The following is a 15,676-nucleotide window of genomic DNA, read 5'->3' as shown; positions in this document are numbered from 1 at the left end:
TACCCAAGCAAAATGCTATTGCATCTCACTTGAATTTGATACTGTAAGTATTGAGGTGGATTGAAGAGGAGAGAAAAGGCATTGACAATGGCAACCTATAGGAGTACAGACACTGTGCAGGCTGTCCAAAGTGGTGCACCTGGAAGAAAATGATTATCAACATTAAGTACAAGAGCACTCAGATATGAGGGCCTTCTGCCATTTTACCACAGAAACAATGTCTAGAATCTTACAAAAAAAGCAGTATGTACAGATCACAATGAACAATGAATCCAGGGACACCTGAGTGGCTCAGTGGTTGAGCATCTGTCTTCAGCTCAGGGCGTGATCCTGAAGTCCCAGGATCAAGTCTCACATCAGGCTCCCTGCAGGGAGTCTGCTTCTCCCTATGCCTATATCTCTGCCTCTTTCTGTGTCTCTCATGGATAAATAAATGAAATTAAAACAAAACAAAACAATGAATCCAGCCTGTAGATAGCAGTGATAACAAATAATAGATGACAAATACCAATGAAGAAGTACTTCCAAAGAGAAAGTAGGAACACCAGACACCCAAGTCTCCAAAGTAATGTCCATTCAATAATGCAGGGAAGTGTTCAGATGTTTGGGCAGAAGAGTGGGTTACAGAATGCCAAAAAGTTATCCACTGAAATGACCTTCAGAATAACTAAACCCATGCATGCAGAGCACCTAGAGAACACCAAGAAGAAATGTATTTGGTACAGATCTTGATATGCTAAAGAAGAAGTGACCTGACACAGTAAATAGATTTGGAAAATATCTTGATCTCAGAAAGTAGCAAAATATTCAGGATTATGAACTTGAATTTAAACAAGGCATGTTCAGTGTAAGTGAGGTAAAGAGACTTATGATGTATGCCAGACAGAAGAGTCTGTAGATTTGGAGTGCTCTCTTCCAATACCTAGATAAATGGCTCAGATGAGATCTCTGTAAATTGATTGGAGTTGGAATATTTTGCAAGACAGGTGTATGAGTGGATATTTGAGACAAACAAGAGGCTTATAATTATCGTTGAGTTATGAGTCACTAATTAGAACATCTTCAGTGTAGGTGATACAAGAAGGTTGTAGGTAATGGAAGGGAAAGACAGAACCGTTAATAAGGTTTTTACTCATAGTCTTCTCTGAAGCTCTCTATTCTGGGCAGAAAGTAACATAAACATACCAGGAGTATGTTAATCTGGATTCCAGTGTACCTGAGGGAGAAAGAAAAAAGCCATAATTTTAGTGGTCATCAGATACCCTACCCCAGGGGGTGACACTGCTATGTGGGCAGAGATGGAAGAGCAAAAATGATAACTAAACAGAATGGATATGTTTATGAAGGGAAAAAAATAGAATTATGAGCAGCATGGAGATAGTCTCATGGGAAAAAGAAACTTTATGTATGAAAGCTTGTAAAAATATTTTTATAAAACCTATCAGAAAAAAGAAACCCATATTCAAATCTTCTGTCTGAACCAGTCTTCACTGCATTTTGAGGCAGATTACCAAAGCATTTAATGATGAGGAATTTTAAATCACAGAGATATATATAAGTGAATTCAAATCTTGGCCTATAATCCCTTGTATAATGTGAACAATCTACCTTAAAGAGTTGCACAGATTCATAAAATATATTACATTTATAACTTTGATAACACCTTCACACATCCCCTTCCTATTTTCAAATTTCTTTCCAAATGTACTCATATTTCACATACCAAATCTAAAATATTACCATAGATTTTCCAAACATGATTAAGATTAAAACAGGTATGCATTTTGCCAATAGTCTCCCAAATGTTACTAGGAATATTTAAATAATGCATATATGCTGCGACTGAGGATGAATTTTGTATTGAAGTCATTAATGTTTTACTGAGAAGTTAAAAGGCTTAGTATCTTCCAGGAGTATATTCTTTCGACTTTAGAAAGAGAACCTGAAAAAGTAAAAGGGGGAGAAAAATGGTAGTCAATACAGAAACAGAAGGGAGAGAAAGAGTAATGGGTATACAATGTCATCAAATGGGGTTCATGCACACAGAATAAAAAAGATGTGATATAGACATAAGGATCAAGCAAATATATGTAGACTTGTATTGATTCATTCAATAATTAGTTTTTTCATCATCAAACATTTATTGAAAATCCACCAGAGGAGTCACTGGCTGTACGTAGTGAACCAAAACATTGCCCTACCTTACTGAACTTAAAATGTACTGGACATAAAAAATAAAACAGTACAAGATAATTATTGATTACCATTTTGCGTGTGGTATGAGACAAACAGCAAGAAGGAAAACTGCAGTTAGAATTCAAATAGGGAAGCAACTTGTCTTGTGAGGAGGACAGAGACACTTGTAAATCCAGGCCTCAATGAGGAAAACAAGCTTCTCAGAAAAAACAAGCTTCCTGTGTCTCCTTACTAACATTTCATGTGCAATGACTTCAACTCAGCACAGATTCTGGAAACTCACATTTCAAAATCTCAATCTGACTAAGGATATTTGGCATTAGCAAATAATTTTCTCTGCTTTCCACTTCACCATCTCAGTGTCCATGTACAGTAGATTTTTCCAATGATACCTTAGTAGGCGGAATTATTGTTATTCCCCAAAGTCAGTATTCCTCAAGAACTGTACAGATTCCTGATTTATGAAACTATTCCTTCTGGGCTTATTCTCAATTATAGGGCTTTGTTCTTAGTACCTAGCTTGCTTCTAATTGTTCTAAGATTTGAATAGGCTTTCAGTATAAACTCAAATATGCATATATATGTATATATACATAATATTGTGTATTTTTATAAGGAAGGAAAATGTTGAATGCTTTATTCTTAATTTTTTTAAATAATACAGATAAAGAATTCCTTTTGTGTCTCTCTACACCATCACAGTCTCCTCCAAAAGAAGCGATTATTATTATCAGTTTAACATGCATTTTTAAATTCAGAAATTAACTGATATTTTATATGATTAAATTGTTTTACAAAAAGTGTTATTAAATACATGAGTGTGTGTGTATGTGTGTGTGTGTGTGTATCTTCTTATCTCTTGCTTAAACTTTGAATACCTATCAATCTAGGCCTTTTTTACACTGTAGAATACTCCATAGTATGGATAGATTCCCAACTCATTAAACTGTTTACTTATGGACAGCCAATTAGTTTTTTTAAATTACTATTATTTTATTTCAAACATTGCTGAAGTGAAAATTCTTATTCAAGTCTCTGTGGTCATAAACAAACAGCAGAGCATAAATCTAGGGCAGTGCTAAGAATTGGAATTTCTGGGTTAAAGACTAGGTACATTTTAAGTTGATACATATAACAAAGGAGCTGACAAAATACTATACAATACTGATTTAGATTATGACCTCTTGTATATGAAATGTGAGCTCTCAATACATTCATCAAAATGCAGCCTTATCAACCTTTCTAACTTTGACAAGATGACCAGGTCCCATAGAGCTGCTACTGGTGCCATTGAAGCACTCTGTGCTTCCCTGGACCACCTTTGTGGTGATGAAAAGGAGTGGCTTGTGGGTAACCATCTCACCGGCCCTAACCTCATTATTTTCTTGGAAGAAAGAGTTGGATGAGCCCCTGGCGAATCTGTTTTGTCTTAACACTGTAGATGATGGGGTTGAGCACAGGAGGCACCAGAAGATAGATGTTGGCCAGGAGTAGACGGAGAGCAGGTACAGTGTGCTTCATGAAGCGGTGCACCAGAGCCACACTGATCATGGGCACATAGTACACAAGCACTGCACACATATGTGACACACATGTGTTGAGGGCCTTACACCTTCCCTCCCCAGAGGTAATGCCCAGCACTGTGTAGAGGATCAGCACATACGAGAGGAGGATGAGCAGCGATTCCAGCCCAAAAGTAGAAGTAACAATGCAGAGCCCCAGAATGCTGTTGGGACGTGTATCCCCACAGGGCAGCTGAATTAGATCTGAGTGAAGGCAGTAGGAGTGGGAGAGGACATTGTGGCCACAGAAGGGCAGACGCTTCAGGAGGAAAGGCAGTGGGAACATGAGCATCACACTCTTCAGTCCAAGTGCAGCACCAGTAGCAGCAATACGGGGCCTGGTCAGGATGGCTGTGTACCTCAGTGGGTTGTAGATGGCCACAAAACGGTCCACAGACATGGCCAGCAGAACTCCTGACTCCATGATGGAAAAGCAATGTATGGAGAACATCTGTAAAAGGCAGGCTTCAAAGCAGATCTTATTGGCACCAAAAAGGAAGATGCCCAACACAGTGGGCAGTGTAGAAGCAGAGACACCAAGTTCTGCAAAGGCCAGCATAGCTAGAAAAAGGTACATCGGCTGGTGCAGAGTGGTGTTTTTCCTGATCACTGCCAGGACCAGGCTATTGCCCACAAGGGCCACAAGATATATGGAGCAGAATGGGACAATAAACCAAGGGTACAGGGCCTCCAGACCAGGGAGACCAGTTAGCAGAAAATACTTGGGATTGAATTGACTGCTGTTGAACATTTTCCTATGTTGGAGTCCGAGGACTTTGACACAAGCAGGTACCAGAGATATAACCTGGGGTGAAATACATAAAGGTTATTGGAGAGTGAGATAACCTGCAATTTCCTCTGCGTCATATATCTGCCCACTTATGTCCCTCCTCCCATTCATGATCAGTTCTTTTTGGTCTTTGATGCTAAACAAAAATGTGGTGTCATACTTAGAAATAGGCAATCTTCAGAATAAGAGAATCTGATAGGATATTTTATCATTCGTATTTAAAACTAATCTCTATACTGGTTCCACTGTGTTTGGTAAGAATTTAATGTTTTCCATGTTTCTATCAAGAGATCGTATTGTGTAGTTTTAAAAAGACATCATTGGAAAAACATTAACACAAAGAAAGCTGTAATCTGTCAGACATTCTCTGAATTACCTGTTGGAGCATATTGGGTTTTAAGTAGCCTATGGAAACAGAGGTTAGAATATACTTACTTCAATGTTAGTAGAGGATGGCTCAGGAGATAAAGATTCTAAATGCCCATCTCTGCCACCCCAAGCAGTATCGAAGACTGCTCTCCACTGGAGACACAGACTTATCTAGTTTTACTGGATAAAACACTTCTAAAATGGGCTCAGTTCTCCATATTCTTTCTACTACCTTCTGAATGATCATTTTGGTTTTTACTCACAATGGAAGAAAACATGGAAAAAGTCAATGTTATAAAGGTTGATGAAAAGAAATACTTTGACCACTGGAATTTCTATTAATGGGAAGAAATATTCTGTCCAATGGATAATTCCTCTCCCACAGTCAATCCACACACGACAGCATGCTTAATCAATACTTACTGTGTCTATGAAAATGATGAGCAGTAGTCCATGTTTTTGAAACTGCACATATAAAAACAAAAGCCTTTTAAAAAAAGATCAATTAATTTATTTATTTGAGGCAGATGTGAAAGATAGCACACTGGGGACAGAGAGGAGTGGGAGAGGGACAGTGGAAGAAGGAGTGGGACAATCCCATGCAGACTCTCTGCAGGGCTTGAGGCTTGATCTCAGGACCCTGAGATCATGACCTGAGCTAAAACCAAGAGTTGGATATTTAACAAACTTAGCCACCCAGGCACCCCCAAAACAGAAGTCTTTTTATCCATGATGGCCCACCTCAATAGTGTTGATGGTTTTGGAAAGCCTGTCTGGAAGGCCACTTGCATCATTTTACACTATCCAAGAGATGAATATGTTGAGAAAGGGAAAGATGTTTGCATATCAAGAAGTTGTATCTGTGAAGAAACTTCCAACTTCAGTATGGAAGTTCAATCAAAATTGACAGGTTAGAAAGAAAAATGAGAGAGGAAGAAAAGGATCTCTTTCTCGTCAGGTAAAGAAAACAGATCTTATTTCCCATTGGAAACAAACAAATGTAAAAACATGACATGGAGGGAAGTGTATTGACGATGAGGAATTTGGAGACACAGAAGATGGGATACAATTGAATCTGCAAGTAGGACTTTAAATCTCTGATTTCAACTTTCTGGTAGGGCTCTGATTTTTAAATCTGCAAAATGGAGATAATCATATAGTATATAGTAAAAATTAAGGAGAGTAAATATAATAATGTGTATACAAGAGTCTTTTCTTTTTAAAGGAAGCTCCATGCCCAACGTGGATCCCTAAAAGAGCCTTATAAACTATCTGGTGATCACTAACTATAAGAAAGTAGTATTGCCTCTCGTGGGAGACATTAGATCTTCGGTAAAGACCTGTGACTTCTCTCTGAGGGACAGATTTCAATGATGTCATGAGGTGTTCCTTGACTAGGAACCATTTATGTGGCTGATACTCTGAGCCTGACTGCTTTTCTAATTAGTATTTGGGGTATATTGTCCCTTTCAGCTTGACCCTTCCACTCCTCAATTTGGCATATAACAGTCGAAGTTATTTACTTCCTGTTTATAGTATGTAAGTAGTTTGCTTTGTTTTTAGCAATATCCTTGGATTACTTAGAATTCAACCTTCATTTACAAATATGTATTTATTTATTGCTTCTTTATATATTGCTCTTAGATTTCATGTTACGTATTTTGGAATTTCAGAGCAGTGTGCATAAAAAGGTAGGGCTGCAGAGTATGGGGTCAGATTACCTAGGTTGGAATCCTGGTTTGTCACTCTCCCATGGGCTCTCTATTCCTTATCTAGAAAGCAGACATAATATGTAGCCCTAGGCTTGTCTGAGGCTTACACCAGTGAATGTGTATGAAGCAGGTAGCATACTGCATACTTCCAGCAACTGTTACTTTTGCTGGTGAAATAATGGTAATAATAATGTCAATGTAAGTCAGGCATTTAATTTTTATTTTATTTTATTAACTTTATTTTTTAAATTTATTTATGTATTTATTTATTCATGAAAGACACAGAGAGAGAAAGAGAAAGAGGGAGAAGCAGGCTCCATGCAGGGAGCCTGACTGTGGGACTTGATCCTGAGTCTCCAGGATCACACACCCTCGGCTGACAGCGGTGCTAAACCGCTGAGCCACCTGGGCTGCCGGGCATTTAATTTTTACATAATCATTTTTCACTCAGGCCTTTCTCTCTCCAGCCTTATTCTCTCTCTCTCTCTCTCTTTTTTTTTTTTTTTTGCAATTAAGCAATTTCTGAATTGCTTACATTTTTCTAGATTGAAGATAACAATTTTGTATCTTTATCCCAACCTTATTGCATTTACAAGTATCTGGAATGCCTGTAAGAAATCATTTGCCTCTGCTTCCTGAGCCATCAGGATGTGGATGAATGTCACCTATATTAAAACAACAACAACAACAAAACTGGTGCAGCCACTCTGGAAAACAGTATGGAGGTTCCTCAAAAAGTTAAAAATAGAGCTAGCCTATGACCCAGCAGTTGTACTACTACATATTTACCCATAGGATACAAAAATACTAATTTGAAGGGGCACATGCACCCCAACGTTTATGGTAGCATTATCAACAATAGACAAACTATGGAAAGAACCCAAGTGAGATACACACACACACACATACACACACACACTGGAATAATACTCAGCCACAAAAAAGAATGAAATCTTGAGGTGCCTGGGTGGCTCGGTCAGTTAAGCATCCAACTCTTGATTTCAGCTCAGGTCATGATCTCAGGGTCATGAGATTGAGCCACACAGTTGCATCAGGCTCCACACTAAGTGTGGAGCGTGATGGGATTCTCTCCCTCCCTCTCTGCCCCTCCCCACCCCCACTTAAGTGGACTCTCTCTCAAAAAAAAAAAAAAAAAAAAAGGAAATCTTGCCATTTGCAACGACCTGGATGGAGCTAGAGTATATTATGCTAGGTAAAACAAGTCAGTCAGAGAAATACAGATATCATATGATCTCACTCATATGTGGAATTCAAGAAACAATACTTGAACATAGGGGAAGGTGGGGAAAAGGGAGGGAGTCAAACCCATAAGAAGATACTATTAACTTTAGAGAAAAGACTGAGAGTTGCTGGGGGGTGGGGTGGAAGGTTGGGCTAAATGGATGATGGACATTAAGGGGGGCAATTGTAATGAGCACTGGGTGTTATATATAAGTGATGAATCACTAAATTCTACACTTGAAATAATATTACACTATATGTTAACTAATTAAAATTTATTATTTTTTAAAATATTTTATTTATTTATTCATAAGAGACACACAGAGAGAGAGGCAGAGACATAGGCAGAGGGAGAAGCAGGCTCCATTCCATGCAGGGAGCCTGATGTGGGACTCGATCCCAGGTCCCCAGGACCATACCCTGGGCCGAAGGCGGCGCTAAACAGCTGAGCGGCCCAGGCTGCCCACTAATTAAAATTTAAATAAAGACTTGAAACAAATAAAAAAGAAAAAATGCTTGAATGATATACATAACATTTAATCATTGACTAAGTGAGTCAATTTTGGAGAAATTATCCTAATGAGAAATGTGAAAAAAATGTTTGACATTTTTGTCCAGAACAGCTTTGTGCACATACACATACAAAATCTGATATTCAAATTATGCTTAATTAAGCATCGTTTCATTTTATGAAACAAAATTTTAAATCATCTATTAAAGTGATATTTAATAATATGTAAAACAAAAGGCTGCTGCTTTCCACAAGCTACTCTAAGCCTTAAAAACAAACAAACAAAAAATGTTTGCATGAGAAGGGAGCCATTGTGTAGAATTGCCAATACTGAGTATCACCCACCACGTCAAAGGAAACCCATAAAGTTTGAGAGAGAACATGCCTGTCTGTGATACAGGTTGTGGAAAGGGAGTAGTGGCCTGGGATCCAGCCTCAACTTTGTGTTTGTCATCTTCTTTGTCTACTGGCCGGTGTATTAATTTTGGAGGCACCAAGAAAAAGTGAAGGAAACAGATTCTAAAATGCATGGTATCCTCTGGCACTTCAAAACGGTCTGGTGGAGAGGAAGTCAGTGGTATCTGAACATCATCCATCAATTTGAATTGATAAAAGGAACAGTGTTTTGCTGTTGTTGTTGTTCCCTGCCTCCACTGTTTAAGATGAAAGGGAAATTCTTCTATCTCATGTCTGCATCCTCTTTGAAACTCCCATGAGATCTACCTCTTTTAACCTGACTCATCTGCAAATCCTGACACATCCTAACACCTCTTTTCCCCTCCTGGTTATTCCTGTGATTTTTGTTATTATTTTCTTTTCTGCCTTCCATTTCTTAAACACTTCAGCATTCAGATCAACTAAAAATTATATTTTAAAACCAGTGTAACTTTCATCATTGTTTTGGAACATCTGGCTCAGATGTCAGTCCTGTGATGTCTTCCTCACTTGGGCATGTGGTTAATCACTTTCTGCAGCAGCACCTCCCTCTAATCTAGCACTCCATCCCCTGTATTGCCATTTAAGTTGTCGTGTGCCTTCTTCTGGTTGTCTGTAAGCTCTTCCAAAGAAGATGGAGGGCCGGGGATCCCTGGGTGGTGCAGCGGTTTAGCGCCTGCCTTTGGCCCAGGGCACGATCCTGGAGACCAGGGATCGAATCCCATGCCGGGCTCCCGGTGCATGGAGCCTACTTCTCTCTCTCTCTCTGCCTGTGTCTCTGCCTCTCTCTCTCTCTCTCTCTGACTACAATAAATAAATAAATAAATAAATAAATAAATAAATAAATAAATAAAATAAAAAAAGATGGAGGGCCTACATTTTGAGCATGTCACCAGGGCTTAATAAAAGGGAAGGGACACAGGGAGGCAGGAAACAGGAAAGAAGGTACATGTTGATATGGTGATACGGTTGGTCTAGGCTGGAAATTTGAGGCAGGAAACAGGAAACAGGGGAAGGACTTTGTCTTCTTCTATCAAATGATATCCTCTCAAGACAAAAAAAAAATCATGTAATATCCTTTTACTCCATTGTATATGAAAAGCTGTTACCTTAGGAAGTCAGGGATCGATGCTGATGAAAGAGGTGTGTGGGTTGAGAGGGAAATATTTTAAAAGGAGGTTAAAGCCTGGTGTTTGGTGGGGAAAAGGTAATTCTTAATTAGAATTTGGTAATTCTTACTTAAAATTACAAGAAAAGAAAAACAATCCGCATTGATTTAGTACAATGTATCAGGTACTCTGGAAGGGTGCCCTGTATGTGTTATCTTTGTATATAGGTCACCTGACTTATTCTCAAAATACTCACAACAACTCACTCATACACATTTAACAAGTGAAAGTGAGAGATCAGCATTTCAAGTGACTTGCCAACTCACAGTGGCAAACCTGCAGTTTAAGAGAACAAGGAGCCTGAACAAAAGTGGTACAAGGAAGCCCATGGTAACAAATGGGTTGGAGGAATCAGTCAACCAGATGGGGAGGAAGGACAGTGAAAAACACAGGTCATCGAGGAGCTGGTTTCAAGAGTGACTAGGCCCTACAGGCTATGTGGCTGCCTGCATGGGACAGAGGGGACAAGGACTATTGACATGGAAGTTGAGGGAGAGGAGGGTAAATAGGTCTAAGAAACAACGATTTAAAAGGAGAATTAAATACCTTGGACTTGGAAAAAAAAGGGAGGTTTCCCTGCCCTAGTTTTCCTGAATTAATAGAGAAGAATTGAATAAAACAAATCAAGTATTTCTCTGCCACAGTGAGGCTTTCTGGATAAAAGTCTGAGTCCTGCCAGGAGAGATATTTCATGACATGAGGAAAGGGGAGCATAAAATCTGTGCTGGAAATGAGCTGCATTTCAGAAAGGAAACCCATTTCAGCTCACCTGAACAGATTTCCCATCCTCCTGATGCAATTGGCTGGACTTCTATGCCAACTCCACTACTCCTCTATGAAGGTCCACCTACCCATTCAAGGTAGTCAGTCTCAGGCTGGTCTTCAGCTCACTACCTGGAAGCAGGGGCTGACTGGCCTTCTTATTTATTGTGACTTTAGAACTAGCCTTCTCCGTCTCTCAATTTTGCCAGGCAGTCCTCTGGGATACACAGGCAAACCAGCCTCAGAAGAATGTGTTGCCTCTAGGCCTGCAGGAATTGGGCCAAGAGCAGAGGATCCCAGCAGATGCTCTCTGGGGAACTATAAGTCAAATTCAGAGATAATATACAAGATGTGTATGTGTGTGTGTGGGTGGGTATACATATCTGTGTGAGCATGCTTTTATGTGCATTCGCTAGTGTGTAAATTCATGTAAATATGCATCTGAATGCATGTGTGTGTGCATGTGTGTAGATGTATATATACCATGTTCCTTCATGTAGAAATTTGTTTGCAAGTTTTTATGAACCTATAAGCATGTATATTTTCCCACGAATATATTTACCATCAAATGTGCATTAGTGTAGGTGGTGATATGACAGAGGTATGTCCTTGACTCATTAATCCAAGGAAAGAACCCTCCGATCTGGGTGAAAAGTGAAACTGAATATCCATTCACGTCCGTGTATGTGCATAAATGTCCTGCATGTCTCTTATAATCTTATGTATTTGTATGATAGTATATGTCTGCTTAAAGATCCTTCTAAAATACTCTGATAATTGTCCTTTGTCCTAAACCTTATTGGTCCATGACATTCTTGTGTCCTAAGGGGATAGCAGAAATTGTCTTGTACTGAAACTGGCAAAGTATCATCTAAGTGGCCTGTTGAATTTGCACCTTGTACTCAGATCTAGGGGTTTTTCCTTAGGTTAGCAATTCAAGGACATACTTCTGCCACATTACTACCTACAGATCTGAACTCCGACAACCTCAATTTTTCTTGTTCAGGTTATAAATTAAGCTTTATTTTTAATGAGAAAGAGAGTAGAAATAGAGGGGGGGAAGGCAGAGGGAGAGGAAGAATGAGAGAGGGAGTCCTAAGCAGGCTCCACACCCCACACAGAGCTAGACTTGGGGCTCAGTCTCATGACCCTGCGATCATGATCTGAGCCGGTATCAAGAGTCAGGTGCTTAACTGAGCCACCCAGGGACCCTATACATTAAGCTTTTATGCCTCCTCCAGACTTAATTCTGTCCCAGACTATGATATAGACAAAAAAAAAAAAAAAAGATATATTGGAAAGTTACTCTTAGATATACAAAAAAACTTTCCCTGATAAATGTATATAATAGAATTATTTTTTTAATTTTTCTTTCATTTTGTGACTTTTATTTATTTTTTTATAAATTTATTTTTTATTGGGGTTCAATTTGCCAACATATAGAATAACACCCAATGCTCCTCCTGTCAAGTGTCCACCTCAGTGCCCGTCACCCAGTCACCCCCACCCCCCGCCCACCTCCCCTTCCACCACCCCTAGATCGTTTCTCAGAGTTAGGAGTCTTTCATGTCCTGTCTCCCTTTCTGATATTTCCCACTCATTTTTCTCCTGTAATAGAATTATTATATTTTAAAGAATGGTGGCAAACTCATTAGTTAATCCAAAAAATGTGAAGTGATGATTTTAGTCTCCACATAATCAGAGTAACTTATCACTAACAACATTATGTAATTAGAGTTCTACCAAATCAGTAGAGGAGAAAATATAAAAATCACTTTGAACATGCAAATATTTAAGTTAAAAAAAATCATTCTTTTTTTAAATCATTCTTTTTAATATAAGAAAGTAGCCACTTTACATTCATAAGGATGTACATAAGTAGTATGAGCATAGACTTTATTTGATTTTAACATTAGAGTCAATTCACGATGTACAATCAATTGATCAAACTAAAATAGGTAAGCAGAACTTGCTTTAAGGTATGAAGGCTTAAAAAGAAGCGTGAACTCATTCCTCATTTTGAACTGCTGTAGTCCATTGCCAATGCCTCACTGTATCTTCCCCAGTGAAACCACCTTGAGGATGGCCCTGCGGATCTGCTGGGTCTTGATGCTATAGATAACGGGGTTCATCAGGGGTGGGAAGAGCACGGAGACGGTGCCCATGAGGATGTGCACTAAGGGCGAAGTGTGGTGTCCAAATCTGTGCACGATGGAAAGGCCTAGCACAGGCACATAGAAGCAAAGCACAGCCAGGATGTGCGAGACACAAGTATTGAGGGCTTTGAGCCTCTCCCCGGCAGAAGCGATGGCCAGCACAGTGCGGAGGATGACAGCGTAGGAGAGCAGGATGAAAAGGACATCTGAACCCATGGCCAGCATGATGATGCACAGCCCATAGAGTCTGTTGAAGCGTGTGTCGGAGCAGGCCAGGCGGATCATGTCCTGGTGAAGGCAGTAGGCATGAGACAGAGACCCTGGGCGACAATAGTCAAACTTCAACAGATGCAGTGAGGGCGCAGCTGTGATGGCGGCACTGCGCATACCCAGCACAGCCCCGGCCAGTGCCACGCGAGGACCTGTGAGCACAGATGCATAATGCAATGGGAACCGGATGGCCACCAGGCGGTCCAGGGCCATAGCAAAGAGCACTGCTGACTCCATGAAGGAGAAGGAGTGCAGGAAATGCTGCTGCAGAACACACGGCACCAGGCCCACCCTCCGGGCGTCAAACCACAGTACACCTAACACTGAGGGCAGCGTGGACATGCACAGGCCCAAGTCTGTCACAGCCAGGATGGCCAAGAAGTAGTACATGGGCTGCTGGAGAGAAGGTTCAGTTCGTACCAGATGCAAGATGGTAGCATTACCTATGAGGGCCACCAAGTATCCTACAAAAATGGGTAGTGAGATCCAGTGGTGAGCCCATTCCAGGCCTGGGAAACCTGTTAGCAGGAATGTAGAGAAGCTCGTGTTGGCCCTTGGTAGGGTGGATATCCTCATTCTCAAGAAGTCTATTCACTCTAGGAAAAGGGGGTGGTGTTTTGAGAGTTACTAGGCTATTAAGCACTGAGCACTCCTGCTATCACCGGACCCCAATCTCCTGCTGGCTGGTCTGGTCTTTCTGTATACTGTGGACTCAGTGACCTCCTGATTAACCACTGCCTACAGAAGCAGCCTGTCATTTTCCTGCTTCCTCCCTTCTTTCTCTTATTCCCATCCATCCCTTTACTTATCTCATGACAGTAAGCCTCAACAAGGGTTTTTCTCTACTTTTGTTCTTAATCAGTTGTGAAACATAGGGTTATTGCTGTTTTTTAACTTCTCTTAGAAAAAAATTGGGCAGCCCCGGTGGCTCAGCAGTTTTGCACCACCTTTGGCCTGGTGTGATCCTGGAGACCTGGGATCAAGTCCCACGTCAGGCTCCCTGCATGGAGCCTGCTTCTCCCTCTGCCTTGGTCTCTGCCTCTCTCTCTCTCTCTCTCTCTCTCTCTGTGCCTCTCATGAATAAATAAATAAAATCTTTAAAAAAAAATCTAGAGCTCAACCTTAACAGTGCTGAGATTCTCTGAAATTCTGTTACTCCCAAGTTGTCTTTTTTGTATGACTCAACCTTTCAAGCTTTTCCTGTAGAAGAAATTATATCCAATTATATCCAATTTATTTCCAATTTTCTAAGCAAATCAAGAATGCCTGTAGAGAGTTTCCTCATCCAGTCTGCTCTCCTTATTGCCATTATGAGATCCTCCCCACATGTCCCTATGATCAGGAGAAGAGATACCCTGCTTCTTTCCAAATCTAACCCTCTCAAAGAACCCATGACTCACTCTGCAGTATCTTATGCCTCAGGTACCTCAGATCCCTGGGAAGTCATGCTAATTCATCCTTAATACAGTCTACATCTTTAAAGCTGCTACCTTTACTCTTATTTCTGGAACTTTCTTTCTTGTCCTTCTTTCTTTTCCTTCTTTCTTTTCTTTTCTTTTCTTTCTTTCTTTCTTTCTTTCTTTCTCTTTCTTTCTTTCTTTCTTTCTTTCTTTCTTTCTTTCTTCTTCTTTCTTTCTTCTCTATGTTTTTAAAGTATCTCTCCCCAGAAATCAAGCTGGGGAACTGATTTAACTTTAATAAATCAGGGCTACTTATTAGAGCAGTATTTCCTGAATAGGTATTGCAAAAAAAAAAGTGTATCAATAAGTGTACCTTGAAATAGAAGCAATAAGGGCCAAGCCTATTCTTTACTCAAATTAGTTTATTAAGAACTAAAGACAGGAGTACTGGAGAGGTGCTCACAACACAAGCCCTGCTATCTGAGATCTCAGTGTCTGATGTAATATTTGGTTCTGCATCCTTATCAGTAAAATAATGATACTATTTCCTAAGTAAAGAATTGATGTGTTTTAATTAGCATATGATATGTATAAAATTTAGCACCAACTCTGGATTATAATACACAAATATATTTGCTATTGCTACCAAACCAAACAATACTTTTCTTGTATTCTTCCCTTATGAGTTTTACTCTTTATCTCCTGTTATGCAGAAAGAAATTCCATCTCCTCCTTAACATGAGAGTGTTTTAGATCTTGGCATAAGGTGCCACGTGCCCTTGAAAGATTAGGAATCTACTGACAGTGCAACAGGCTGAGGGAGTAACTGGGGGCAGGGATAAAAGGGGATCCTGAGGAATAGATCACAGCATTTACTGAAGGACAGACAGGATGAGGTTGAGGAATGGGGGAAGGTATAATGAGGGTCAGTTAGAGGAAGGAAAAGAGAAATGGCCTTAAAACAAATATGCTGAAAGGCAAGTTGCAGAGACCCATGGTTCAGGAAGAAGAGGGGCTGGAAGACTGGGAAGAAGTGGACAAAGAAGGATGAGTTATGGGGAAAGCTAGGGAGAAACATGTTGAAGGACAGAAAAGGGCTGGA

General features: G+C 40.0%; 2 protein-coding genes across 2 annotated transcripts; both read right to left on the bottom strand.

The window, feature by feature from the left end:
- Positions 1–3,573: 3,573 nt before the first annotated feature.
- LOC112667897 (olfactory receptor 51I2-like) lies at positions 3,574–4,509 on the bottom strand. The gene has a single exon (XM_025459957.3). It carries the CDS (start codon positions 4,507–4,509, stop codon positions 3,574–3,576), a length of 936 nt encoding a protein of 311 aa, XP_025315742.3.
- Positions 4,510–12,796: 8,287 nt separating this feature from the next.
- On the bottom strand, positions 12,797–13,750 carry LOC112667896 (olfactory receptor 51L1-like). Its single transcript, XM_025459956.2, has one exon. It carries the CDS (start codon positions 13,748–13,750, stop codon positions 12,797–12,799), a length of 954 nt encoding a protein of 317 aa, XP_025315741.1.
- Between the last annotated feature and the right edge of the window lie 1,926 nt (positions 13,751–15,676).

The sequence above is a fragment of the Canis lupus genome, chromosome 21, assembly GCF_003254725.2.
Source record: "Canis lupus dingo isolate Sandy chromosome 21, ASM325472v2, whole genome shotgun sequence".
Taxonomy (NCBI): domain Eukaryota; kingdom Metazoa; phylum Chordata; class Mammalia; order Carnivora; family Canidae; genus Canis; species Canis lupus.
The sequence above is the reverse complement of the archived record's forward strand: the minus strand, read 5'-3'. Positions and strand labels throughout refer to the sequence as shown.